Consider the following 26,296-nt stretch of genomic DNA (forward strand, 5'->3'; position numbering starts at 1 on the left):
CCTGAAAAGACGCAACCACAATCCAGTCATTTTAAAAAAAATGATGTCACGAGATGACGCAACTGAATACGGTCCGACAAATCAGGGGCAACTTATGTTCGTTTCCTGCGAGAAAAGAATCCAATTGTTGTTGCATGGAGTGAAGGGGGGGACAACCAAACACCGCAACGTGACATTCCTCCTGGAGGCTTCTCCGGAGCTATTCCATTGCGTCCCCGGAACCTCTCCTTTGTGAAAAGGTTGTTGCCCGACGGAAGGTGTTCAATGTTGCGCCGTCCGGACTGCGGGGCATTATGGGGGCTTGCGATTGAAAAACCGTTTCTTTTCTTTTCTTTTCCTCCCCTTTCCCTCTCCGTTCGGCGGGTTTGATTAAAATGGCGCCCTAAGGCACGGGCCAGTCAAGCACCGGGTTGGGCGGCTCGGGGAGTGGCCCCGCGAAGAGGGAGGGAAGGAGGGCGCTCTCCCCGCCCCGCTCCCCCTCCGCGCGCGAGGATGGCGAGCCCGGACCAGAAGTCCCCCAACGTTCTGCTGCAGAACCTTTGCTGCCGCATCCTGGGCAAGGGCGAAGGTAAACGGTCTGTCCCCTCCGCCCCCTGGGCCCCCCCCAGAGAGGGTTGCTCTCTGGCAGGAAGAGAATAAGCGCTCCTTTGTAGTTGTCAGGGCCGCTCGGAGCAGCCGGGCTTTCGGGCTCCCCTTCTCAAGGATGAGGAGGAGGAGGAGGACGGCGATGCTGTTTGCAGAATACAGACGAAGCGGACCGCGGCGGGGGTTGGGGTGGGCGAGCGGGGTGAGCAGGCTGATTCACGTGCCCCGGCAGTCCCCTGGCAGGGAAGAGAGTGGTTGCGGCTACCTTAATGCGCTCTTCTTACTCCTCCCCTCGCATCCCGGTGAACCCAAGCAATGGTCCAATTCAGTTGTGCCTCAGATCTGAAACCAATCATCCCCGGTCTAGGGGTTATGGTCTTGGGGATCGTGTTTCGTTCTAATCTGAATTTCTTAAAGGAATAAGAGAAGCCAGAAGGATCAGGTGTGGAAGGCAAATTAATGTGGTGGTTGTAAAACTGCATGAGAACATGACTTACCTGCATGGTAAACAAGATTTATTATATGAGTCAGTTAGCTCTCGTTGGAAGGTGATTTTTGTTTACTGCTGGTCAAATAGCAAGCTGGAAGTGCTGACCTATGTTTGAAATAATATTTTTTTAAAAAATGTTCTTAGTTATTAGGCCGATGGACTGTTGTGGGAATATTGATAGCAAGCAGCAAAAGGATTCCCCTAAGGGCCCAGTTCCTTGTAGAATATTTACAAGAGATTAAATACATATGATTGTTTACTACTTCCATATATGTTGGTTCAGACATGATTTGGTAGGTACAGGCGTGCTGCTTAACTGAATTCAAAGCCAAAGGATAGTGAGATATTATATGCAGTCATACTATACATAGACAGATATATTAAAAGAATAGGGATCTTGGGATTCCAAATATTACTACTTTCAAGACTTTAGCTAGAACTAACTAGCAGCATGCAGAAAACAACGTGATCCCAATCGCTTTTGTAAAAGATGGATTAAAAGTTATAAAAACAAACATTTGAAGATCTTCAGGAACATCATTACTTCATTATTCTGAAGACTTTCATTAGTAGAGGCGTCCCTACAACAGTTGCCAAAGGCTGCAACAAACCTATCAAATGCTCAGGATGGATTTCGAAGCAAGTCAACTGGCAGAGATTTGTAGAAATCAAGAGAAGATCTAGAATTGTCCACTTTTGGGGAGATAACTGCACAAGAGATACCAAAAAGCCACTGGCATGTCAGGGGAAATGTCCTAATAGACAATGTAGGCCAAAAGGCATACACACAACCCACCCCAAACAGTTATTGAAGTCACTACTAAGGGTCTGGTCAGCGGGCAGACCAACTCTGACATAACCTTTCAAATGTGGCGTAAAAGGCACATGAAGAAGCTCTGCCAGGCTATTTGGCAGAGTTAATCCTACATCCTAGTTCAGAAGAGGCTACTTACAGTCAGAAATCAGTCCATTAGATTTTAAGGTGGAAGTCCAGATCAAAGTATGGCCAGCAGTGGCTACAGTCTTTGGAGAAGAAATGACACAAATATTTGAAGACCTTATTCCAGGCTAGCTATTAAACAACCGCCTGTCCATAATTGAGAGCATGTTTTTATCTCTAGTAAGGAAACCCAGAAAGGACACTTAGTTAAGTTCATCCATAAATAACTTTCCTCTTGAGGTTAAATACCCAGAGAAGGTTTTGGTCCAAAACTTTTGTTGTGATGACTACTATTGTTCAACAAACAATTTTCATGCTAGTTGTGACTTGGAAGTTGTAATCTACTTCAGATGGAATCTACTTCAGATGGAATCGTATCAGTTAACTAAAAGGAAAAGGGCTTTCCCTTCTTTCAGCCTTATTTCTAAATTCCCAGTTGAAATGGAGAAAATGATGATGAAAGCAATTTTGGTCGCATTCATTCTGGATCATGCAAACTGGTGGGCAACCTCAGTGCTTAGACCTTCTGGAAACTCTTATGAAAAACCTTAGCCATTTTTTTTGCTGAGCATAGCTTTGATCTTAAGGTTAACCATAAAAGTCTCTGATAGTCATAGATCATATCTGTCCTCTTAGCTGTCTCATTGCCAGAATTCTATAGTTGAGATTCCTTATATCTATATATAAAAAAAGATTTCTGATCAATGTACTTTACCTTGTCATCTTTTGCTGCATTGCATGAGTTGTAACTCTCGTTATAAATCACTCTTTCCATTTTCAAAAGTGAAGGGCAGCTAATTTTTGCTAGACAGTGCAGATTTTCTAACCTGTTGTGCAATTCATATATGTAATGGAATTGGTGTGTGCTTGGCACAAAGATCAGGAATCATTGAGAGCTGTGGGATAAATAATTTTTTAAAAGCCTTGAGCATAAGATAATTCTGTTATGTTCTCTTGCATTGTGATGCTATTGAATAAGACATGCCAGCAGTTGGTCCTGGTAAGGGTAGTACTTATGATTGGGTAATGACCTTTAGGAAGAATGTTCTTCTTAATTACCTGAAGCTTTTTATAGGGTTTGTTTTCCACATATTTCAAAACTTGTTTGAAGATCTGGGATCTTTAAATAAATCAATCATTATCTTCAGGTAAAACGGTGTTTTCAGGCAGCTAGAGGTAAAAGGAAAATGGACTAGGAGCAAAGACGTCCACATTGTGGAATATTGTGAAACTATGTCTGGCTCTAACCCTTAAGTTGTTTGGAAGGCCCTAATTTGTTCGTTTGTTGCTTCAGTAGGCCTTTAGGATCTGCTATGAGCAGCTCAAATAGTCCTCAACATACGACCCGTAGGTTAGCGGCTATTTGTAGTTATGATGGACTTGGAAAACACTTTTGGTCATAGTAAAGTGTCACACTGCCTGCTCTCCCCACAGTCACACAACCACATTTAGGGTGCTTGGCAATCTGTTCAGACTTACAACCAATTACAACCTCCCTGCAATCAAGTGATCACCATTTGCAATCTTCTCTGCCAGCTTCCTCAGAGAGTCAATGTGAACTGACAGGGAAGGTTGCAAGCTGCTGCCGCCGCCTGCTTTGTCTCTGGAGACTGGCTGAATGAGTTGCCAGCTAAGGGGAGCTAATATTCTTCCCTGGTATACAGAAATGAAGCTTAAATCATGATTTAAGTTTCTTTTCTGATTCCCCCACCTCCCCCCAGCAGAAGGATGAGAGGTCTCTTCTGTGAATGGAAGAGAATCCCTCGTTTGCGGGTGCAGAAACTAAAATCATGAAGATCTATACTGCTTCTTTTCTATACCGCACAGAAGGAGGTGAGTCATGTGGGCATCTTGCTTAATGACGACTTTGCTCAATGACTGAGATTCCAGTCCTAGTTGTGGTTATAAGTTGAGGACTACCTGCATTTAATTTCAAATGTATAACAACGGGTTGTACATATTATATGATGATGTATTTTAATGCTTTGTGTTATGCAGACTGCCTTCACTGGCTTACGTCTACATACTAAAATATAATAAAACATCCATTATAAAGAAAAAAATATTTTGCAGGTTCATAAACAGAAATACTGTAAACACTTCTGCTCCAGAAAATGATGAGCAGGAATTTACCATCCTAAAGAAAGCTGCTGGCTGACAGCCTGGAGAGCTATGTGAGGGAATTGATGATAGTTTCCCTTACTTATCACCATGGCATAGGCCTGAACTTATTCTAGATCAGTTTTGGCTTTTGATCCTTATCCATGCATATACTGTATGTCATTTCTTATGCTTGGTCTCCCAGAGGAACTTAAAGTAGGCCCTAGGATTGGTGCCTAGAAATAAACTGCTCAGGGGCAATTTTGTCAGAGAGCCCAGATTGTCTTCTGTTCCTAGAAGCCAACTACTAGATCATTAGATTACCCAAGCACCCTCTAAAAACCTACATCATGAGGTGCCTGGAGCCAATTCTCTTACAAATGTTGCCAATAAATAAGTAGCTTTCTTCTTCTTTTTTGTTGGAAATATATAACGTAGAGAAGACAGTTTGGAAGATCAGAGGCCACAATGTGGGATCCTGAAATGAAATGAAAGGACAGAAGAAAAAAAATGAAATCAACACAGCATTCAGTAAAAGAAATCTCAGTCCAGGCAGAACTTAATCCAAGTAACTGAAGCTGTTCCCTGATTCTCACAAAAATGGAGGTGGGGCGGAGGAATTAATGTCATGGAGACTTGCAAGACTGATGTCTCCCCTTCCAGGTAACCAGACTAGGAGACCAAAAGTCATGCATATTAATATTGTACTTTGAGACTTGCAAGACTGATGTCTCCCCTTCCAGGTAACCAGACTAGGAGACCAAAAGTCATGCATATTAATATTGTACTACCTTTATTATAAGGTAATAGTAACAGAATCTTGGACGTGAGCCTGTTCCTCTCTGTCCAGACTCTGATAGCTTGCAAACACAAAGTTAGGACTTACAGTGCATCCCTCATTGGAACCGGAAGCACATTGATGTGTTGATGATGTCTTACCCCAATCAACAATGGTCCTCTTCTGATGGCATTATATAGATGTTAAAAAGGATGAGGGAAAAGTATCTAGCTTTCTAAAACTCCATTACAGAGTACTTAAGATGCCAACATCTCCCCCTGCCACTATTGACTAGATGTACTCATCTAGAAAGGAGTGGAACCACTCAGAGATGCCTCAAATTGTGTAGACATTCAAATTTAATTCAGATTCGGAGATGATATTTATTCAAATTTAATTCAGATTCGGAGATGATGTTTCAAGGGTGAGATTTGCTGCCAAAATGTGTTTCATTGAAATCCTAGTTTGATTTTGTACAGCAAGACTGAAATACAAAACTTGTGTCTGATGTCCTGCTGCTGAAGTAAGTGCATATGTGAGTAGGCAAGAGGCAAGTCAAACCTGAGGAGAGTATATATTTTAGGCAGATGAGAAAACACAACTCTCAAGAACATGCTTTGGTTTACATATGTGCTGCTGTGTACAGTTTGCTAACTGCAGTTTTAGCAACACCAGGAGGAAACTGCAAAAGACTATGATGACATATTATGAAGATAATTTATTTATTTGATTTATATTGCCGCCTATTCGCCCATGGCGACTCAAGGTGGCTTACGCAATGTAAGATCATATTTAAAACAAAAAATAAAAATAAAAACAATAAGAACTAACAAAAAGAATCAAATAAATTAGTAAAGTACAATAGAACAAAATTTGGGAAAACAAAAAACAAAACAAAAACTAACTCCCACCCCCCCACCCCGATGACAGCGGATCACACTAGCCATTTGATGGGTTCCATCCTTCTCTGGGTTCCCCAAGCCTGCTGGCAAAACCAGGTCTTCAGTGCCTTTTGGAATAGTATTAATGAGGGGGCCATTCTAATCTCTGGGGGAATGATGTTCCAGAGAGATGGAGCCACCACAGAGAAGGCCTTTCTTCTAGGTCCCATCAGGTGTATCTCCCTCAGGGGTGGGACTCGCAGCAGTCCCTGCCTCCTCGCTCTGATGGGTCAGGTAGATGTCACTGGCAGGAGATGTTTCCTCAGATAACCCGGACCCGAGCCATGTTTGAATTTTTATTTTGAATGTTTGGACATTCAATAACAACAACAACAATAATAGTAATATAATTAATAATTGTATATCTTAAAAAGGTATTCAGGCCTGGATTTGGGACAGAAACAGCATTGGTTGCACTTTTGGATGATCTCTGGTGGGAGCGGGATGGGGTAGTGCACCCATCCTTGCTCTTCTTGACCTTTTTTGTTTGTTTGTGTTTTGTTTTTTGTTTTCTAAAATTTTGTTCTATTGTACTTTACTAATTTATTTGATTCTTTTTGTTAGTTTTTATTGTTTTTTTATTTTTATTTTTTATTTTAAATATGGCTTTACATTGTGTAAGCCGCCTCGAGTCGCCATGGGCGAATAGGCAGCAATATAAATTAAGTAAATAAATAAATAATAATCATATATCTTAAGAAGGTACTTGGTTGATACCTAGGACACTGGCAGCCACCCATAACAACCATTAGCACCAGTCAGTGGTATTTATGATGGATTTTTTAATGTTCAGTTGACTGAGTTTCATGTTTAATGAATAAAGTATATCATAATATTTTTTAATTATTGTAACAATATTTGTGTGCCTAGAACTTTGCAGAATGCAAGAGGAGATTGTTTTTTGAAAGAAAAGGGGTGAGGGTTGGGAAAGTGGAGATTGTGAAGATACAAGGTTATATCTAGACTCAAAAGCAGAGAGGAAGCAGGAAAAGCTGTGTATAGATTTTGAAATATAAGCAGGAAGGGAGATGCGATTAAAAAATGATTTGGGTGGTAGAAACATTGATAAAAATGAGGAACAAGGATGAAACAAAGGAAGTCCAGGGGAAAGTGCAATGTTCACCTTAATTGGAAGTTTGAGGTCAGCAAACTAGAGGATTAAAGCATATCAAAATAGGAGAAATAATACAATCTTAAGAAAATTATTGTCAGAAATAGCAAAATGGATTATTGCACAAAATGAAGCATCTCATCTTTCTTTTAAAGAGTACCTAACTTATGCCTGAAATCCTAGGTCATTGGATTCAAAAGCTCAGATTTTTCTAGTTGTTTTTTTTTCTCTCTAAATTTATTTCTCACCTCAAATACTTGTTTAAGTATTACTAATTACCTTATTAATGGGAAACCCATTCAGCTAAACGTTTTAATATTTTTTTTGTTTGCTCCCAAAGTCTTTGTCGACTTATATTTAATTTAATTACATATTTTCATATTTTTAGAAAGCTTCTAGAAAGCTCCAACTATGACAATTAGAATATTTTATTCTGGGAATTCTTTTCCATTTTAACTTTATATACTGTAGTCTCTATACTATTTCCTTTCTAATTTCGCAGAGGATTTGCTAAGAACTCCTTCTAGGCTTTGAAATATATATATTAAATAATGGTGTGTAAATTCTTCTAATACGTTAATGGAACAGAAGGAAATGTATATTGCATAATAGGTGGTAAAGAACAATCACCACTAATCATTAAGGAAACATGGTTTTATAGCAATTAATATAAAAGCACACATGATTTCAATTGCTAAAAATTGTTAGGAGTATGCCTTCATCAAATTAATAATGTATGCTTTTTGCTGTAGGCACTTTGAGATCAGAATAGCATATAATAATATACTTAATTTTTGGAGAATGTTCTGTAAATGTGTTCATTAAGAGCTTCTGCCAGGATAGTCAAACAAAGACATAATCTTAACATTATTATCATTCTCATAAGTTTTTGTGTTTTTTTTCAGTCCTAAAGTGAAGTTTTGGAAATCTTTGAATAGGCATATATGTGTTTTTGGTCATATTCTAAATGGCTTTCTTATTAACTCTAAAATATATATTCTTGCCTTGTTGTGTTGTATATTCATGAGATGCAATTAATTCATTTAAATAAGAGTTTTCTGGGTAATAAAAGTTTCTCTTCTGATTATAGTTATTGTGAATGTTAATATGATTAGATTACTGTTTAATTTTTGTTATTGGGATATAGTTAAGGCCCAGTGTTTTGAAAATTAAGGTAACAAATAGAGGAGAACACGCAGAATAGATCTTAATTTTGCAATCTTTTCTATTTATTGGCTTGTGCCAACTTGTGAAGTCCATTAGAATCTGCAGGATGAAAGCTTGGTTTTCAAGATATCAGCTCCTTCTTTTTGCTTTTGGCAAAGTCATTTGGCATTTACCCCACTGCATTTGACCCTCTTCATTTTGCTAATCTAGTTTTGCCAAATATGAAATGAAGTCTCTAGGAAAGATAAAGAATTTAAAGACCAGATGGTGGAAGGAATGCATCTCAAAGATCACATTAGGCTTTTTAAAAAAATCCTTCGATATTCCTTCCTCCCCTCAGATCTGCAGCCTGGCACTTTTATCACTGAAATATGCTAGTTTTTTCTAAATGTATCAAAACAAATAAGTAAACAATAAGCATATTAAGGACCAAGGTTCTGATGATCACAATTTTCAGTCAGAATAGAATACTGACTACTGAAGAAATAATTATTGTATGCAGGCTCCAGTTGTGTATCTCTTTAATTTTGCATTTTTATAATATTTTATCAGTTTCCTGCATCTCTCTGCCCAACCATTTGAAGACACAGAATTAAAGTTTTCTTTAAACAAAGAACTAAAGACTAAATACTGAATGTTTATAGTGAATTTAGGGGTAGAATAAAGAACTGATTATTGGGTTCCATGAGCAATGGAAGGCAATAGCTGACAATCTTACCAGACATTGATAGAATGCAATATACTAAGCCATAATATGGTTTGGTTTTGATTTACACGCCATATGACATCAACCATGATGGCTTTCACAAACTATGTCTCAATCACTTTGAGGAAAGAGGTATTATGTCCCTCCCTCCTCCCCCCCCAGTATTTTTCTTTTGCTATTCCATGATGTTTACAGACTACAGATGCTTGTACACAGAATAACATGAATGTTATCAAAAGTGTGTATGATTGCATTTTTATAACGATGATTACTAAAGTTGCCATTGGTTAATCCATACAGATGGAGAAAATAAAACCGTAAAATACACTCCATCCTGGTGACTCTTCAGGGCTAAGCCAGTTGGGAAAACTGAATGATATATTTGGTGGTGAAAACACACAGTACATGTCCAGCCTCCATTTAGAATTATCCAAAATTGGATTTAAATGCGTGCTCCAACATATACAGCTGTTTAAATCTAGCTTTCTGGTTTCCTTGTTTCCATTAGCTTTTGACTTGAGAAATCAGCTTTAGAAGGAATAATATATTGTTTAATTATAAAGATTCAAGTGAGCTGTACTGCAAAATCAAGACATTATTTGAAGTATGAATGGTTGAAAATGCAACCTTGTTCTGACTTAGATTGGAATCGCTATTGGAAGTTACGAGTTTAAACTGAAACTATACACTCTAGTTGCAACTGAAATTCCAGTTAATGCCTTCAGCACAGCTCTATGCTTGGTATTTTTTCCTTGGTTTTTTTTTTCAACCAGGAGGAGACAATGTGTAGCTTTTAAGTACCATGTTGTCCCCAGGTCCATGATTGCAACAATAAAATTAATGGAAAAATTGCTAACATTGAAGGCACAAATTCCTCCCTCTCTTCAAAATAAAGATGGAAATAGAAGTCAGTACTTCTATGAGCAAACTATTCTAAATTTCCACTCTTAAACCATCAGCCTATTACATCTCTGAAAATCATTTCTTGGGGCTTTCCATCCTTAAAAATCTTGACCTCCAAGAAAAACAAAAATTTAAAATTAGCTTTCTTGTAATGACCTCACATCTCTCCTTGTGACTGTCAGGATTCCAGAGATGCCAGCCTTCAATTGATTGGGGAGTGAATTAATGACTCCTGTTTTTACAAGGTTGTATACACATGTCTTGTTTATTAAGGAGAGACGAAGCAACTGAAACTGAAAGGAAACAACTGAAAAATGTATGAAGAAGCTGGCTGCTTGAATGAAACACCTGGAAATCCCATTGTAATTTTTGAATCATTGTTTTAAAAATTACAGTGGGGTTTCCAGGTGTTTGCTAGTTGATTTTTGAGTCAGAAAATAGATGTTTTCCCATGACAAGCTATGTGAAAAATCTCATCTTGCTTTTTAGAGTTGGGTTGTTTTGTTTAATTACTTAATCTGGCCCTATTGCAAATAGTATTACATTAGTTATCTTATAAATAAACAGAATTTATGTGTCAATCTGTGTCACCTGCTTTAGCCATAGGCACTATACAATTGAAATTTTTTTTAATAGATTAGATTTTAGAAGCTTCTAAAGCTTTGGGTTTAATTGAGGAAATGCAACGTATCTTTCTTGGGTTTGTGATGTTTGCTTCCAAAATGATTTATATCAGTGGGTTCTTAAACGTTTTGGTCTCAGGACCTCTTTATATACTTAAACATGATTGAGGACCAAGAGAGCTTTGGTTAATGTGAGTTACATCTGTCAATATTTACTATATTAGAAGTTAAAACTGAAAAATTTAAAAATATTGATTTGACTTCCTGGACCCCCTTAAAAAACCACCAGACCATACTTTGAGAATTGTTGATTTAGATAAAAAATTCTTGACTGTATAGGAGCATACTTTATCAATTCATGCTGAGTTGTTCATTATCAATTTGACTTAAGTTCAAGATTGTTTGGAGGATAATATGGGTGGGGGGGGATCATGCCTTTTCATGAACTCCTTGAGGGAAAGGTAGGATACAAATGATTAAATAAATAAATACAATGAAATATTTGCAATCTAACTGTGATTTCATTTCAGCTGATGTAGCTCAGCAGTTTCAGTATGCAGTGCGAGTCATTGGAAGCAACTTTGCCCCTACAGTTGAGAGAGATGAATTTCTTGTGGCAGAAAAAATTAAAAAAGAATGTAAGTTTATTTTGAATTTGCTTTTTAATGGTGTTTAGATTTATTTTTGATAAAGTTCGTATTGCTACTAAATTGTACTTGATTAGATTCGCTTTCTTACTTGTCAGTGCTATATTATTACTCCAGTAATTTTTATAAACATAAGTAAGGTTTAGTATGTTCATATGAATTTAAACATATCACTGTTAGCTGAAATTAATACATAGAAAACATAATGCAAAACGGACGGGTTTATGCATTTTTTCAATTCTTTTTAACATTGCTTATAACTACTGTAGTGAAGAAAATATGAAATGACATCATAGCAATATTCTAGATTTTATGCACTCCTGATAAGTCTCAGAGTTCTATACTTCCTCTGCTAATCCCACCACAATTGGTATCAACCTCTGAGGGCATCAGGTGGATTGTCTGGCTCAGGTAGTATTTGCGTGACTATTGTCAATAACGCACAAAAAGATCTGAGTAAGGAGATAACAAGTATTAAGAGGCTGGCATGCAACTCAAAGTAAATCCAGCTGAATTTGAGGGAATTTAGAGTAGATTTTACTAACCATAACAAAATAAAATTGCATGCTACTCAACTCAGTGACTCCAGGTGGCTAGCAACAATTAAAAGAAGTTACAAACTTTAGCCAAACTTTTAGATAACTGATAGACAAACTTATAGACTTTAACGGAGTCTAGGATTCTAAATCTGAGTTTTTGCTTCTCCCAGTTCTTTTTCAAGCTTTTTCATGGTATGGCATATATACAGGTTACAACAGCAATTGCGACTGGGATCACTGTCATTAAGTGATAATGTCATAAAGCATAATGTCCATTACCACATTGCTTAGCAAAGGCAATCCTAGCATTCCCGAGTTGCCATCTTAATCCCAGCACCATATAACAGTTAAGAGGTGGGAGTAAGAAGCGTGGGGTGTGTAAGTGCTGTGGGTGGGCACTAGGGAATGCATGCAGGCCAGTGAGGGCCTTCTGTGAGCTGGCACTGGAGAGCACACTGGAGAGTACAGGTGGAACAGTGAGGGCCACTGGCAAGCCAGCAAAAGATGCAAGTAGGCACCAGAGAGGATGAGGATGAGTGCAAGCAGGTTGGCGGGAGCTCAGATTGTTGAGCATACTGTAAAGTATGAGATCCTCGCCCTGGGATCTTGTACTGCATAGTAGGGCTCCTCAGGAAAAAAAAAAGTGACAGGATTGCTTTTCAGGAGCAACTGCAACCTTCCCTCCTGGTTTCCCCATTGACTTTCTGGGAAGCCAGCAGGGAAGGTGACAAATGGCAATCATGGGACCTCAGCTCACTGCAACATTATAATTGCATGATCACATAACTGCAGGGTCAGTGCTATGGCTGCAACTTCACGAACTGGTTTACCCTCGTTCAGCAGCATCATAATTTTGAACAGTTGCAGAACAAGTGGATGTATTTTGACTACTTGTGTTGCAAGCAGTTATCCTTCCTACCCAAGGCTCCCCCTTTAAGAACATAAAACAATTCTAAGGTATCTTTTGTCAGATGTTTAAGACCTCAGATGTAGAGGTTTTTTTTCTTTCTCCTTCTCCTCCTCCACCCTCTCCCTCTCCCTCTCCCTCTCTTTCTCTTTTGAGTTCCCATTTCCTTTATAGATTGCTGATGCAGGAAATTTTCTACTGTGGTCATCCTGTTATTTCACAAAGGTGGAGGTTGCCAAAATACTGTACAAGCACTTTGGAAGGGTTGCTTTTGGCTATTATGCACTTATTGGTTGTGGGGCGTGAGGTAGGGAGCAGTGATCCTCTGTCATCCTATATAGTCCACTGTTTTCTCTGCAGAACAATAGGGCAAGCCATTTTTAAATTGCAGATGCGTATAGAAAAATGCTGCATTAAAAGCAGGTTGGACAGTTTTGTCTCTGCAGCAGGAAGTGGGGATTGGCCCCTTTATTCCTTTCATGGACAAGACAAGAAACTGAAGGGGAAGAGATTACTTTTTTGACAGCTTTGCCATCTTATGACATCCACCTTATATCTTTGAGTGAGGATGATCTGATCTTCCAGATGCATTGTTTATAATCCTGAACACAAAGTATAACATCAATTAATTTTATAAATCAGAAGTAGAATAGTTTAAAATATCATTTTCTCGATTATTTTGTGTATAAGTGAGATTATGTCTTTTTGTTTTTGCAGCAAGTGTTTCTGACCATAATTTATATTGGCAAACATAGAGTATTTAATAGAAATTTTAAAAAATGCATGTTCCAAGGGTAAGATTGTTTTATTGGAGACAATACAATTGCTTGGTGCTTGGGTTACCTTTTATCTATGTGTCTATCAGTCTGTCTATTAATCTATTAAATTTATAAAGTCACCCATCTTACAAATGTGACTCTGGGTAGTATTTAATAAAACATAGTTTGTAAACTATAACTCTTGTATGACATCAAATTGTGCTTGATTTATATAGCTACTATCTATTATTGTAACCATGTAGATAGGTAAACAATTCAAAGTTTTCAGAAAAAGAAAAACCAAGCATTACATGGGTATATAGTATTCATAATTGTGTACCCTAAAACCATTCCCTCACTAAGCCCTGGTATGGAAATATTGTTGTATTTATCTTGAGCAATGTCAGATGAATGTGTTGTAATTAGGCGGAGTTTATTTACAATGACTCTTAATGTTGGTGAAGAAGCAATGTCTGCATTTCCATTTTGGAAATTTATATTTTTGGAAATGTGATTCTTCAAATCAGTACCACAGAGGATACAATAGAGCAGCGTTCCCCAACCTTTCAGTGTTGGCGGCCCATTCCATAGAGGAGAGGGGATGGTTTTGTGTGAGGGGCTAGTGCGCGCACACACACACACACACACATACACACACAGAGCTTCATTTGTGTGAGTGCTTGTTGCTCGTGTGAGTGGGGCTGTACATGCTCACCCGCTGCTGGTATGGCCCAGTTCTGAATGGGTTGCAGCCCAGTAGTGGGCCATGGCCCAGGAGTTGGGGACCGATGCAATAGAGGCAAGTAAAATCTAGTGTAACAAGGATTTGTGTTTTCACACTCATTTACACATTATATTGCATTTTTATGTAACCGAGGCAGTTCTTTGAAGAAATAATAATCTTTATGCAGAAAACCTTTTCCTAGTACTTAGATCACTTATATAATATTAAGTAAAAAGTTGCTCTATACGAAGAATGAATAGATGTATGCATTTGCTTCTTAAAACAACATAAAAGTAGACGTTCTACATATGAACAATATTGAGATAAAAAAAACAAATTATGATGGAAAAGGAATTGTTGGAGGCCAACTTTGTAATATAAACCAGCAGAAATCTGTATAGCAATAAAACACCCAATAGCACTGTCATTTGCCTTCAAAGAGGTATCAATGCTGAGTAAAACACGATTTGCTTCACAATACTTCCCCTAAAGTGCCTTTCTCTATTACAGTTGTGCGCCAAGGAAGAGAAGAACATGCTGCTGCATTTTCAGAGCTATACAGAAAACTTTACTCACAGGTAAAGGAACGAACTCTCTACTTGGGCTGTGCAAAAACTTTACAAAACTATTAGCAAAATGAAGCACCTCTCTTGAAGCTTTAAAGCTTCTAAAAGGACTCACATTCCCTTTTGCTATTGCAGAACAGAAATGTGGTTTGTGCAAGCATATACAGACAACCCTGGGAAGCCTGAGAAGGCCCCTTTGGCCCCTTTGACTCCCTTTGACAAGAGAGAAATGGGTAATTTTTGAGTTAGGTCCATTTGTTCAGTGACCATTCAAAGTTATGATATTGGTGAACGCAGAGATAAACAGCAGTCAAACCATCGACATTTGGGGACTTGGCAACTGACCTACATTTACTACCAGTTGCAACATCCCATGTTCTTATTCTCTACCCTTGCATGAACTACTTCTGCTTCAGTTCCTCCACCCACCTATCTCTCTCCACCCCACCCCCCATCTCTATCCTTTGGGCCACCCTGTACTCTGCCACCTACTCTTGCTGCCACTTCAGCAGAGCCTCCAGAGCTGGGCCCACCTAGGAATTCCCACCTAATGGGACGTAGAGGAGGCAGGATGGCAGGGCAGGTATAGAACCTCCAACTTCCACTGTTGGCACAAGCAGCAATAGCCCATTGAGCTCCCTTGTTTAGCAGATGAGGCTTCGCTGCCCTGCTGCACTCATTGGCACTATGTCCTTGTTTAGCACGTGAATCCTGGATCAGCAGTGGAAGGAGGAAGACAGCGAATGTCAAGGGGTAGGAGTAGGTGATAGAAAGCATGGTGGCCAAAGGGTTGAGATGGGGGGGGGGGAGAGATTTGAAGCAACAGCAGTTTAGGCAGGGGAAGAGTGGCATGAGGTCCTTGCCCAAAGATTATGTGGTTCTTGCCTACTAATTGCAACCAGGATTGCCAAACTGCCATTACTGCTAGGTGGTGTGGTTACATGATGTTTTGCTTAATGACCACTTTGCTTAAAAATGGAAACTACAGTCCCAATTAGGGTTACAGTCGAAGGACTGCCTATACATCATTTGTACTAATGTCATTGCTTTGCAAAGCCTTGTTCCCCTGCAATATCAGTTTGATCATAGTTTTTATGGAAATGTATTGTGTTCCCTCATGTTCTATAATACTGTAATGAATTCTTCTTGTTATGAAAATAAAATGAATAGCAATTATTTTAGTTTCCCAAAATGATTTTTTATGGAAAGGTCTTAGATCATCAAGGTATATTTTGCTTTTTTATGTTAAACTTATCTGCCTGCTCTATTTTTAAGTTAATGTGTATTGATTAATTGATCATACATTCCTTCAGTCCCTTAAATAATGTTGGCTTTATTTTAATTCTTTTTTGGTACATTATGTCTAGGGTTCCTTAAATAGACTGTACATGATAATTTACAATATATTAATTTTATGCAAATAAACCCTCATGCACACACGCACGCGCGCACGCACACACACACACATGTAAGCAAATTTATTATTTGGCATGGTTGAATTCTTTCTTTCACTAGAGGAGGCTGCTAAAAGATTTTGAGATTCTGAAAATAATTAAAAGGCTGCTTAATGCAATTGCTCCTGAGTGGCTAATGACTCAAAGAGAACTATCAGTCTTTTCTTGAGTTTTCCAATTTTCGTAATTTATCTTGCAGAATCAAATCATTTAAACAAACCTGAAGAAAACTTGGGATGTCCTGGAAAGGACATGCCTTATTTTAATAGGAATCCTCCATTACTGATGCTTGATATCAGTTCTTCTTTGTGTGGCTATGATAGATTTTTCAAGAGGGGACGCGTGGCAGTGTGGAATATGGCTTGCAAAACTGACAGGCGTCCCCCCTTGAAAAATTTGCCTCCTAAAAGAGATAATAAAGAAATTTCAACCAGGGTTAATGCAATGCCCTAACCCCCTTCTCCCCCACTCCCGGAGGACCCTTTGGTTTATCAGGGAAGTCATTATGGAATTGGTTAACCAATCTGTCGCATGTACATCCCAACTTTTTACTCAAGTAAAAAGGGTAACCCTGAAACAGTTCGGTCCACACAGTCTATCCACTTGGTTTTAGTAGCATCATCCAGTGTGGGAAAGTAGATGGTGGAAATGAAATAATTTGAAGCCAATGCCTTGTGTAAACACAAAGAAACCTTATACGTACAAAAGAGGCAAGTGGGCAATTGCTGATACTCTAAAGTGTGTGTGTGTGTATACATGCATATGTGCACATATATACATACAATTATTGTGACAATAGATCTGTGTGTCTGTAATTGATTTATTCTCTTTGAAGCTGACTAAGTGATTGGCTGCTGTTGTGGAACCTAAAGACCAGTTCTCCAGAAGTGAACAACAGCTGGTTAGATTTCTTGGCACTTGGGGTTATCTATTTATGATATTTTGAAATGAAAAGGCAGACAATACTTGCTTTGCTCTGAATAAGTAATACTTTTATATTTTGAACTCAAGTTGTCATAACTAATTGTTGCCTCTTATCATAGAGCGTTTTGAAAAACAGATGGTCAATCCTCTACCTCCTGCTTAGTCTCAGCGAAGATCCGCGTAAGCAGTCAAACAAGGCAAATAGCATTTTTAATCTTGTTTATTACATGTGTATGTATGTGTTTATGTAGATTTAGCTTTTAAAATCAACTTTTGATTTATGAAATTTAACACTGAATTTTCTTAAAATATTTGAATTTCATTGATTTGCCATTTTTATGAGCTAAACGACAAGCCAATCAGTTTCAAATGATTAAGAACATTAAAATGTTTTTAGATGACTGGTTAAATCATTTAATATATTTTGCTGCTGCCTAAAAACTTCACTGAAATTAGTAGCTAGTAATACTCTGAATGTATGTCATATTTGAAAAAAAAATGGCTCTTTTCCATTACAAGAAATCTTGTCCTAATAGTAACTAGCAAAACACATTAATTGTTCACTCTATGTTAGCAAATAAATATATGAGGAACAAAAATTTGTTTGATATTTCTGCAGTCTACAGTGTAGATATTTAGTCAGTTTTCATTGAGGTGAATTCATGTATTGAATATAATGAAAATATCCAGGGAAAAATTGGATTTGGTTCTAGAAATGTTTTATTACTGTTGATTTATTTTAGATGCATAGTTAATAAAAACAAATAATAGCCATGTATCTGACTGTCAGATGTAATTTCTTAAACAATTTCAGGGTCAGAATTTTCTTCAGTGAGAAATATCTATATTCTGACTTGTTGACATATTTCATCATTGTCTGCATGAGATTGTTTTTTTAAGAAGCTGTAACATTCAACCTATTTCAGTTTTGTTACTGGTTATTTTGGTAGTTGCTGAAAATCTATTTTCACATGAAAAAAGCTGACATTCTCTGAAATTTAATTCAAAAAGTCCAGATATATGTTTTCTTTTTGATTTACTTTTGGCATTAGCTGCAGTAATATCATTCTTATTTACTGATAGGATAATAGAGATCCAGTTTGGTGTATTGGTTAAGGTGTTGGCCTGAAAACTAGGAGACTATGAGTTCTAGTCCTGTCATGAAAGTCAGCTGGAGGACTTAGGGCCAGTCAGTCTCTCTCAGCTCAACTCACTTCGCAGAGAAGTTATGGGGAAAATAGGAAGAGGAAGGAGTATTGTGATATTTGCTGTCTTAAGTTACTTATAAAGTAATAAAGGTGTGATACAAAATATAATAAATCAATAAAATAATGTTTTGCTAATAAGATAAAACATAAAAACCATGTTGTTGGATTATGGGGTCATTCATGGCTCATCTTTACCATTGGTGTTCTATATAGAATAGTTTAAGAAACACTGATTTGGATGATGCTTTGGACTATGGTTACTGTGTGAGGTATCCTTAAAATGTGGGCCTTTTTTCCTCCCCCAAGGTTTCAAATTTTGCTACCCTCTTTGCTCAAGCTCTACCACGGGATGCTCACTCAACTCCTTACTACTACGCTAGACCTCAGAGCCTTCCTCTGAATTATCAAGACCGGAATGTCCAGCCTGGCAGTATGGGAAGCAGTGGGATCAGTAGTATAGGGATATATGCCCCAAATGGGCCAACGCCAACTCCACCAACGTTTCTTCCAGGGTAAAGGAAATCTGTTTTATCTTGTTTTATTTATTCTTTTATTTAATTCAGTTTTGGGATTGCCTGACTTCAGAGTGACTCTGGAGTCACAATATGTTTTAAATATGACTCTCACACTCACCAGCCTGCACTGACCTCTCCTTCCCCGCTTCTCTTTCCCCCCTCCGTGAGACATTCTGTACTCCTTACTTTATTGCACTGTCTTCCTGCTCCAGAGCTGATGTTCCTCCTTGCTGAAATTCAAGCAGGAATTTTCAGCGCTGAGCACTTGTGTCTGCACTAGACCTTCCAGAACCTCTCCCACCTGCCTGAAGTACCCTGTACTCCTTACCGTACTGTTCTGTCTCTCTGCTCTGGGGTTGAAAATCCTGCTTAGATTTCAGCTTCCTCTCATCTCTGAGAGTTGGTTGGAAGAGCTGCCAGCTGAAGAATTTCAGCTCTGTTCACGAAGGAGAGTTGAAATCATTCAGTGGGTTGCAGGAACAGTAGTTCGGCAGTCGGCAGCAACAGCAACCTCTCTTGCCAACTTCCTCATTGACTTTCTGGAGAAGCCAGCAAGATTACAAATGGTGGTCTCATGGCCGCAGGGCATTTGGCAACCACACTGAAATGTGAGTAGTGAGATTGTCAAGCACCCAGATCAAGATCTCTTGACTGTGGGGTATCTGTGTGACACTTTGGGGCAGATGTAGGTGCTTTCTGAGCCTGTTGTTATTTCAAAACATCGTTAAGTGATCAATCATAACTTGAGGACTTACCTGTATGTAGTCTATTATTTAGGTACCTCTTCAGCTCTAGAAGAAGAATTTATTATAATTATTTCAGATTGAGATTTTTTTTGTGTGCTGTATTTTAAATTGCTGTGGATTGTGTATGAGGATATATTTCAGGAATTATTTTAAGATGCAGCCTATATTGTTAAGTGCTTAGAATGATTCCACGGTAGTAATGTACAAAATCTTGTATTTCAGTATATTATCTTAAAATATATTCGTTGGTCAATGAGGCTTATTGTTGAATGCATTGTAAGTTTCAAAGCCTATGAGCAGAATTTAGAAACAGACAAAAATTTTGAGTATTTGATAAATCTCTTCAGTTTGATAAATTTAATACATTACTTACTATGGTAAGTGGTGTCGTAATTATAGTTAGTTCTCATTTAACTACTGATTCGCTTAACAATGGTATTTACAATGGTATGAAAAATAATTTGCAACCAGACCTTGCCTTTATGTCTCTCTTGGGTCTCTAAAGCAAAGCAAAGCTAAAGTAAAATCATAAGTACAATCACAGGTTCACTTAGCAACCACTTCACCTAACAACCATGTTGCTGATTCATTCCAATTGTGTTTGATAAATGAGGACTACTTGTACTTAGCTGACTTTTTTTGTCTGAGAACCTGAGAATTTCTCAGTCTGTTTCCCGTGATAGCTTAGCAACCTGACCTTGAATATAGTAGGAAGAGACAAGCGTCCCTGGTATGGGGACTATTTCTCATGAGCACCATATACAAACTTTTGGGAAAGAGACATTTCCATTGCTAAGAATAGGCTTTCTCGCAGGATTGAAATAAAATATCAATGTAGTTTTTTAGTTTACTAAAATATTAGAGATCTACTAGAAATTATTTTATTATTTTTTATTTATCAAATTTCTGCACTGCCCAAAAATGATTTTTTGGTGGCTTACAAATATAAAAACCACGTAGCCATATAAAAAAGTCAAGTAATGATTGAAACAAAGCTTTAAAGCTCACGTTGGCAGGGTTTAAATTTAGTAATTCGATGTGAAAGATAGCTTCTCTCAGAAGGCATTTGAAATGTCAGACTCTAATGCCCCATTAAAGAACATTGTTTTGTTATATAACATTTTTGGCAGCAAACAACTGAAGGGATGAGAATATGTTTCTTCCATACTGTATTTAATATACTAGAGAAGATGTCTGCTGAACATTACAGATGTTTAGTGCTTCCTCTTACACTATAGGGCTATACAGCTAGGAGTTATATATGACAGAAACACATAAGAAATCTTTGCTTTTATAGTGATGGTATTTTTTAATGTATTTGTGTATTTCTTTATTTTATCTATTTTCTGTCTGCAAAGCTTGAATTAGGCTTAGCTGGAACATCATTGGACAGTCATGGAAAAGTAAAAATATTTGAAACATTTCATGTATTTTATTGCCATTTTATCATTATTATATTAATACCTAGGATTTCTTTTCTTAGACAATCCTATCAACGTGCGGGAGTAGGAGATTGTCTCCGACAACAGTTGGGGACACGGCTTGCTTGGACGTTAACTGCAGGCCAGCCTACATTACAGAATTCTACCTCAAAAGGCCTTTCAACCACGGTTTCACGTAATCAGCCAAGATCAAGGCGGGAGGGTGACATCAGTGGTAAGAGAAATGTATTTCACTGACTTTGCAGTGTGTAAACTTTCAAAGCTAAACCAATTATCAAATTGGGGGGCTTCGTATATTTTCTCATATTAAAAACTTTATTTGGAAATGTTCTACCATAGTGTGCTTATTAGTTGCTTAGGTGCCACTGCATTATGTTTGTTCTTGGCGACTGCATGGAAAAATGCTTGGCATCTTGACTAATCTCCTGCAGCAACTCATATCTTTTTGAAGGATATTTCCATAACCTCCATTGTCTTTTGGTATTTCTATGGCAGTGGTGGCAAACCTTTTTCGACTCCCGTGCCGATAATTGTGCACACGCTCTTGCACTCTCATGCCAGCACCCAGAAGGCAATGCGTGCTGCGCCTCCACACACCTGCGATCCCCTGCCGCATGCCATGCGTCTGTGCATGCGTGTGCGATCACCCCCATGCTATCCATCTGCACATGTGCGTGTGACCCCCCCTGCTGCGTGTCTCTGTGCATGCGTGTACGACCCCCGCGCTGTGCATCTGCACGTGTGTGTGTGTCTCCCACGCCCCCCGGCCCTCCCACACATGTGCGCTAGATACCCGACAATCAGCTGTCAGGTGGCAGTGGTGCGCATGCATGCACAGTAGAGCTCTTCTGGGCGAGCTCTCACGTGCCGGCAGAGGTGGTTCAGTGTGCCACTTCTGGCTCAGCGTGCCATAGTTTCGCCAACACCGTTCTGTGACATCCATTGCCTTCCTCTTGCAGCTTCCATCAGTCTGGCACATATAATCATATTCTTCTACTTCACTCATATCACTTGCCTAAGTATGTGAGTTTCTGCTTGATTATCATCTCCTTAATCAGATGTTAGTCTTTGTTTGGCTCAGAATCAGTTGAAGGGCTATTCTTGCAGCCTTGGTAATGTTTAGTTAGTTAAATTGTTGCTGCCCTCTTGAAATGACTCCATATATAATTATAATAATAAGATGTAAAAAATAATATGCAAGATAACGTAATACAGAGTATGCAACAGGCAAATTCAACAATCAGAAAAGTCAAACCAGATGGGTTCAAACTCTTCCTGATCCAATGTCTAGGGAAAAACCAGGTGGAATTGGAACCATCTGATCTTGGGTGGGATTACTATTCTAAAGGGCAATTATAGTGAAAGAGAAGGTATGAATTGTGGGTTCCACGAGAGAATATTGCTTAAGAGACAGGCTCTGGAACATATCAGTTGTATGGGATTTTACTGGATAGGTAGAGATAATCAGAGAGAAATAGTCCCACAAAACTCGGGTTTGTGCCACAAAGAGCTTTAAATATTTAAGGTATTTCACTTTGAATTGTACCTCCAAGCCTATTGGTAACCTCAAAGCTCTCAAACTAACAATGTTAGATGGGTGTATTGAGATGCAGCTGCAGTTGTCTGTGCCACTGCATTCTGCACCAATTGTAGCTTCCAGGGAATCTTGAAGGACAGGCAAGTAGAATGAATTGCAGTAATCCAGACAAGGGTGACTTAAGGCATGAGTGACTGTGTGTTTGGTCTCCCAATCCATTAATAGGTTCAGCAATAGGCCCAGTAATGCTTCAAATGCCCTCTGAGCCATGGCTGCCATCTGATTTTCTAGCAGGAGTCATGAATCTAGGAGGCTCCCAGATTGCACACAAAGTCTTTCTGAAGAATACTACCCAGTCAGAACTAAATATAGAAGTCTTTGAATTTGGTAGGCCTCAAAATTCATTTGCCACTTGGTTTTACTAGGATTGAGCATGGATCTGCTCCTTTCCATCCTGACCCCACAGTTTCCAGATATTGAATCATCACGGCTCTGTTAATGTGTATTCTTCCTCTCTTGAACCAGCAGAAAGATTTTGGATATAGTTTATGTTGCCCTGGAAGCTGAGCCCCAACGTCCTTCAATATCAAGTCTTCCAAGTGGATCTGCTGTTCCCTTTCTATATTCTGAAATTATTTTTTTCAGTAGCTTGTTTCTTTAAATTTTTTTTAAAAAGAGTAACAAGGTCCCTTATTGTAAATAGAGAAGCAAAAATAAATCAGCTTTCTTTCTTGTTATCTCCATTATCATTTCATGTTGGATAAGATATTAACTATGTATAAATATTAGTGATTTTTTTTCTTAGATCTCTTTATCTTTTTAAAAAACCTTTTTCGTTTGCTATTTCTGTCTCTATTCTTTCATAGAGATTCATACCGTAAATACCAATGATTTTCCAATGGACCATCCAGGTTCACCTATCTTCACTCATTACTGAAACATCCAATTTGGTACTATTTAGCAACTATCATCCTGAAATACAATAATATAATAAAAAGTTCAGTTTCTGATCACTGTGCACATTTACAACCAAGTTTCAAGGGCCTGACGATGCCCTGCAGAGAGAGTAACATTGGCGCAGCTGTATGAGAGAACTTTATCTGAATGGATGGCAGCACTCAGCCAAATTTGAAGAACTTGGTCACTAAATGAGGAGCTGGTGTATGTTCTTGTAAAGTGAGAACATTTTTTCCCAGCAGTGGCGCTAACGGAACTAATTAATTGAAAAGAAATGTAGGTTGAAGACATTTTTGATGCTTTCATCCCATTCTTCAATTTCCCTTTTTTGGGGAAACTATGTGGAGAAGATAGTGGGAATCTAGCTGTAGAGAATCCTAGAAGAAAGGAATAATGTGAATTCCTGCCAGTCAGAATTCAGGCCCAGTCATGGGATAGAAATGTTGGATGCCACGGGATTCAGTGTTCTTCCCATATTATTAAATGTTTGTATGAAGCCCGAGGGAGAGATTATTTTGGTTATACTCAATTACACATTTCCACCTCAGACTGAATCTTCACTCAAAAACTTAAACTGGTATAGGTAGTTCTCGACTTATGACCATAATTGAGCCCAAAATTTCAGTTGCTAAGCAGGACAGTTATTAAATAAGTTGCACAACATTTTATGACTTTTTTTGCCACAGTTGTTAAGAGAATCATTGCAGTTGTTAAATGAATCATATGGTTGTTAAATGAATGTGTCTTCTCCCACTGACTTTGTTTGTCAGAAATGAGCTAGGAAGATTACAAATGGTGATCAGATCACCCTGACACAGTCTAACTGTCATAAATACACACCAGTTGCCAAGCACCCAAATTTGATCACATGACCATGGGGATGCTGCAACAGTCGTAAGTGTGAAAACTGATCATAATCAACTTTTTTCAACGCTGTTGGAACCCTCAAACTGTCACTAAATGAGTTGAGGACTATCTAAATTTGGAAGTTAAAAATCTGGATGAAGTGAAAGAAACTCAGATGAAATTCTATCAATACGTTTTCACCAGTAAGCATTGGGACAATCAGCAAAATTGGTCCCAATAGTTACTCTATCTAGGATTACATTCTCCCAAGGAGTAGAAGTAGGCGCAGGCTCACAACTTGGGACTCCCCTTAGATATGAACATGACTTGAAGGGGTCCTTTGCTAAGTTCTTATAGTGCAGCAGTTGGAACGCTATGTAGAAACAATAACTTATACCTCGACCACCATGTGGTTGGACTGAATAGAGTAGAATTCTTTATTGGCCAAGTGTGATTGGACACACAAGGAATTTGTCTTGGTGTAAATACTCTCAGTATACATAAAAGAAAAGATACATTCGTCAAGAATCATAAGGTACTGTTGAATTGCACTGTAGGTTTTGGAAATGATACAGAAGATATAATTGATCTAGACTGCAGCAGCCAGACTAAGATTTTGAGGTTGCTGCAATGATAATTTTTGGTGCCAATTCAGAATGTAGATAATAAATGATAAAGCCCTATGCATTGTAACATCAGCTTACATTCAACACACCATCTTTCCAAAACGGATTTTGCAGTCTAATCTATATCTTAAGGTCTGATAAGGGTCTTATCCCCTTGGGAGGTATGAAATATCTGACTCTGACAGCCAGCTTTCTTTGTAGTGACCCCTGTGTTCTGCAATATGCTTCCCCTGGACATAGGTGCCACATTCTCTCTCCTTGCATTCCATGTGACAGTTAAAATATTTTTATTCCACTATGCCATTGGACTTAATTGATTGTGGATGTCCCACTTTGATATGTACGTTTTGATCACCTTAAACATATGTTGTTCTGTTGATTCTCCTTTGAGAATCCAGCAATTGGGGCAGTCAACCAATATTGCAAATAAGTAAATAATAAATAAACGGACTGAGTATAGCACTCTCACTAAAAGCTAGAATATAATAAAACATGCATAACCTCCTATATCGATCTTAATCTTCAATGACAAATACTTCTCAGGACAAAAAGTTACAGGAAAAAAAATAGAATATTTGAGGTTGTGGAAAAACTATGTTGGGAAATTACATTCCAATCCAGAACTATTTTGAAAGACTGCTGAAAAAAACTGCCTTAGACAAATGAATGTGGGTATAGAATTCTGATTTACTCTATTTAAATAGTAAAAGGAGCCAAATTGATACAGCTTTACTCATCCCCAGCTAGGGAACAGGGCTGTAGTCTAAAGAAGAAAGACTTTAAAAGGACTTTAAGAGATAGTTTCTTGCAGAAGACTGTCTGAAGTAATATATAATCAGCCCCTCACTCTGTCTATCCCACTTGACTTTTTACAGCATTATAAGCCTGCTTTGGATTTAAATTAAAGAAAAAACAAGAACTATAAGTTATTACAATGACATAATTATATTTGAAAGTACAGGTACAAGCCTGAAAGTACAAGCCTTAACCTATGACTAATGGAGACTGCCCATTTTGGTCACAAGTGGTAATGGACACTAAGCGAGATGGCCTCACTTAATGACTGCATTCCCTGTTTCCTTTGATGTGGAGCCCAGAATGGGAGAGGTCGGGTGGGAGAGGTCTTGGGAGGCATAGTGCAGGCCCAGGTCCACCTGCCAGGGGCATACTCTTTCCCTTTGATCCGTTTCTCACCCATTGGGTCCCCAAAACACTTGGGCTTATTTTAACCCCCAACTGGGTCCCCACAGGTCTTTTCTCCCACACTGGATTCCAATAGGCTTGTGCCTCCTTCCAACTCCCCCATCCCCCCGTCACCCATCGCACACTTAGTTTTTAAAGAGCTCTGGAGGTTTCCTCTGGTGTGCAGAGCCCTTTAGGGAAGCAAAATGGAGCAGTTTGTCCCTTGGCTACATGGCGTCCTCCCAGAAATGGCTGCCATTTTGGAGCAACCACAAGGAATTGTGGACACTTTGAGAATGGCAGCTGCATCTGTGAAGCAGCCAAGCGGCCCAGGGATGAATGGCCTACTCTCTGTCCACGAAATAAGGTCTGGA

The 26,296-nt window shown here is 38.5% G+C and overlaps 1 protein-coding gene across 1 annotated transcript in view; it reads left to right on the top strand.

Moving 5' to 3' along the window:
- Positions 1-236: 236 nt before the first annotated feature.
- TUBGCP3 (tubulin gamma complex component 3) overlaps positions 237-26,296 on the top strand; it is a 69,614-nt gene continuing 43,554 nt past the window's right edge. The window contains exons 1-6 of the mRNA XM_026668888.2: positions 237-568; positions 10,875-10,982; positions 14,430-14,497; positions 16,983-17,060; positions 18,378-18,583; positions 20,816-20,988. Coding sequence (XP_026524673.1) covers positions 493-568; positions 10,875-10,982; positions 14,430-14,497; positions 16,983-17,060; positions 18,378-18,583; positions 20,816-20,988 — 709 coding nt within the window. The 5' untranslated portion in view covers positions 237-492. The remainder of the gene's footprint in view (positions 569-10,874; positions 10,983-14,429; positions 14,498-16,982; positions 17,061-18,377; positions 18,584-20,815; positions 20,989-26,296) is intronic.

The sequence above is a fragment of the Notechis scutatus genome, chromosome 5 (assembly GCF_049901735.1).
Source record: "Notechis scutatus isolate UNSWTSFEM ecotype Mainland chromosome 5, rNotScu1.2, whole genome shotgun sequence".
NCBI lineage: Eukaryota > Metazoa > Chordata > Lepidosauria > Squamata > Elapidae > Notechis > Notechis scutatus.